This window comes from Alosa sapidissima, chromosome 6 (assembly GCF_018492685.1).
Source record: "Alosa sapidissima isolate fAloSap1 chromosome 6, fAloSap1.pri, whole genome shotgun sequence".
NCBI lineage: Eukaryota > Metazoa > Chordata > Actinopteri > Clupeiformes > Clupeidae > Alosa > Alosa sapidissima.
In genome coordinates, this window is record NC_055962.1 from 32521781 (window position 1) to 32524857 (window position 3077).

At 43.8% G+C, this 3077-nt stretch overlaps 1 protein-coding gene across 1 annotated transcript in view; it reads left to right on the forward strand.

Moving 5' to 3' along the window:
• The first annotated feature begins 722 nt into the window (after positions 1–722).
• The window catches only part of lin28b (lin-28 homolog B (C. elegans)), a 24995-nt gene continuing 22640 nt past the window's right edge, over positions 723–3077 (forward strand). Inside the window, exons 1-2 of the mRNA XM_042094844.1 lie at positions 723–914; positions 1491–1681. Of these exons, the coding sequence (XP_041950778.1) occupies positions 905–914; positions 1491–1681 (201 nt within the window). The 5' untranslated portion in view covers positions 723–904. The remainder of the gene's footprint in view (positions 915–1490; positions 1682–3077) is intronic.

Here is a 3077-nt window from a genome sequence, read left to right on the forward strand (position 1 = left end):
TTGCTTACCATAGTTGAACAAGTGAAGTGGATTAATTTGGAGAGGTTTTCTTTACGCAAGCCTTTTGCAAACACACAGTTATATTTTACATCAACATGCAACATAATAATTCTAACTGATTGTTTCAAGGGTGATTTGTATCATTTAGAAAGGGTTTCACTGGAAAAGAAACACAATGTTGACTTTTCAGCATCAATGTTTTATGAGGATGTTTGTATCTCCATTACATGTTAATTGAGACACTTATGCAGTGATTTTCTCCGGAAAATTAGGTTTATGCTGAGTTGTATCGTGAACTATTTAATTATAAAGAATTGATTGTCCAAATGAACTTGCACTTTGTTCCACTGTTCAGTTTTGTAATGGAGAATGGAAAAATCTGTGATTGTTTGTTTTTTAAGATACCTTTGGAGTTCAGCTAGAGCTTCTACAAGACATTATATATGGAGGATAATTAAAATACAAAGGTGATTATGTTATGATGTGTGGAGTAGTGCCATCTCAAGGTGGTTGGACTTGGTTCCGTCGCTCCGGTACTCTGTTGAAGTAAGCCCAGTAGACCAGCAGAAAGAGAGCATGTCTTTGACAGAGTCACGTGTGCTATTCTGTGAACGAATGAGAGGGAAGGAGAGCGAGAGAGGGAGGGAGAGAAAGAAAGAGAGCGCACAAGGGGGAAAGGGGAGAGTGAGAGAGTGTGCCTATGCGAGTGAGGGAGGGAGGGAATGAGTGAGGGAGAAGGAGAGAGATGACAAAATATCAAAGGAGAGAAAGCACGCAGTACCATGCGAGCTAAATTTGTGCCCGCTGGAAATCCTGATGTCGGATTTATGGTGAACAGCAGAAGCTCTTTTCGCATAGGAAGCGATTCTACTGGAACTTTGCAAGAGAGGGTCGGCGGGGAAACATGGCCGAAGGTTATTTTGCTTTTATTTGTATTTTTGAGGGTTCACTGTTCAAATCAGTTGGCACGGGAGGGGTTTATGACCGTTATTGTGTAATGCATTCATTGTTGTTTACAATCCTTGGTGATGACTCTGTGAGGGGATGTGACAGGCTGTTGTTCACGATGCTGATTCGTGGTGTAGATGAGTTAAACGTGAGCTGGGGAACGCTGCATACACCTGCCCTTTGGCTCCATAGAAAGCGGGCTAACTATGCAAGGCCATTCTAGAAGTTACACCATGGGATGTCTTTGCTTGCATGAGTAGAGCGATCAGAATGGGCGAGCAAGACCAATGATTTAGTCTGAGGAACTTTATCCGCTTCATTGATATTTCATTCAGTTCTTCAACTCGCTTCTTCAAAGCATATCCATCCGATCATTCAGTCTCAAATGAACATCTGTGTTAGACAGATGCACAAGGTGGTCCGATCAACCAGTGATAAGATACCAGAGTTAGTTAGCCTACTTTTTAACATAACCGTTAGGAAAACACCTTGCAGTGAAAAAACAGTCACAAACTAACCGTAATCCGTTCTATGGTGTGCAGGAGGGGCGAGTAGAGGTGGCGGAGAAGTCCCTGCTACGTCGCCCGAGCAGGAAGACCGGAGCCCGGCTCCGGTCCTGACAGGATCGGGTCATTGCAAATGGTTCAACGTTCGGATGGGCTTTGGATTTATATCTATGACCAGCAGCGAAGAAGGTCCCGTTGACCCTCCGATGGATGTGTTCGTTCACCAAGTAAGTGCTGTTTGGAGCAACTTCAAAAAGTATGTAGCTTACTATCCCGCGAGCTCTACCATTTGTTGGTGTGGTCGTGGTTACGTTTCATTGTAACGCGCCAAGCCTTTGAGATGGTAAATGTGAGCCTCCATTTGTTGCTATTTTAAGACTTAGGTTAGGCTACATCTTTACTAGTGGAGCCAATGACGAGGTCAATCATGTGTTAATTTGTAACATGTATTAGGATTATCCCCATGCAGAAGTTGGTGTTTCAGTATTTCACGACATTATCTTGCACAAATTAAAGAAAACCCAAACATCTCTTCGACTGGCAGCTTGAATATGTCGAGTACCCTCGAAGCGGCACGAACACTCTTACAAGTTCCAGCGCCTTGTCTTATTCCTAGCCTACAACTGAAGTATGACAGTGTTCGTTGAGTACTTTTCTGTGCCCTCACGTACAGGGGAAGATGGCTGATGGCTGATGTTGGCAACCTCTCTCTCTCTCTCCCCCCTCCCCTCTCTCTCTCGCGCGCACACACACACACATAGGCCTACGCTACACACGTCGTAGTTATGTTCAGTTGAGATGGTTGTGAGTGAATTCACTTCTCAGCACCGTAGTCATGCAGCCGCTATAGAGTAGGCTATATCGTTTGCTGTTAGCTGAGCGATGACAGACACCCTCATGTGCATACACTAGTGTCCACGACAAGCCAGAGTTAAGTTTTTGATTATTTTTAAGCAGGCCGTATGCTAGTCATCGAGTATGGCTGGGACTAACATCTTCGTCTACTCGTAGGCCTGGAGTAGGCCTACGCTATCCCCACGAGATGTTCCGAATTCGCATTTTCTAAGAAGAAAACAAAGAGGACTACTTGTCCGTCCAACCTCTCACTGCATGTCTCTAAATCGCCATTTTTACGGTCTCATAAAGCAGCCTTTTAAGACTCATGGAAGGAGACTGAGAGGAGAGTAGGCCTACTTGAAGGCTGGCCCAATTTTCACAATTTTCATTTTCACACCCCTCCGGTTTGCCTGTTTTGTTTCAACAGCATATGTGCTATAAAATCATGGACATTTTAACAAACAAGCTGCCTTCGGTACGGGGTTCCAGTATTACGCATCCGTTCCTGTGTTTCTAGACGTAAAGGAGAAGATTCCGTGAGGTAGAGAACAAGAGATCTTACAGGGCGACTGTCTGATTCGTCATAAACCAAAAATGTGGAAAAATGGAAAATTACGCGTAGGCTACTGGGTGGTCAGAAACGACATAGTAGGCCCCATGGCTTAAGGACAGAAGTTGGTAAAAGTACAACTAACGTTTCACAAGAATAATCTACAACCTTTATTTTCACGATTTTATACGTTTTCTGTGTGGTTCTGAAGTAGTATTTCAAAGTAGGTTGGCTAT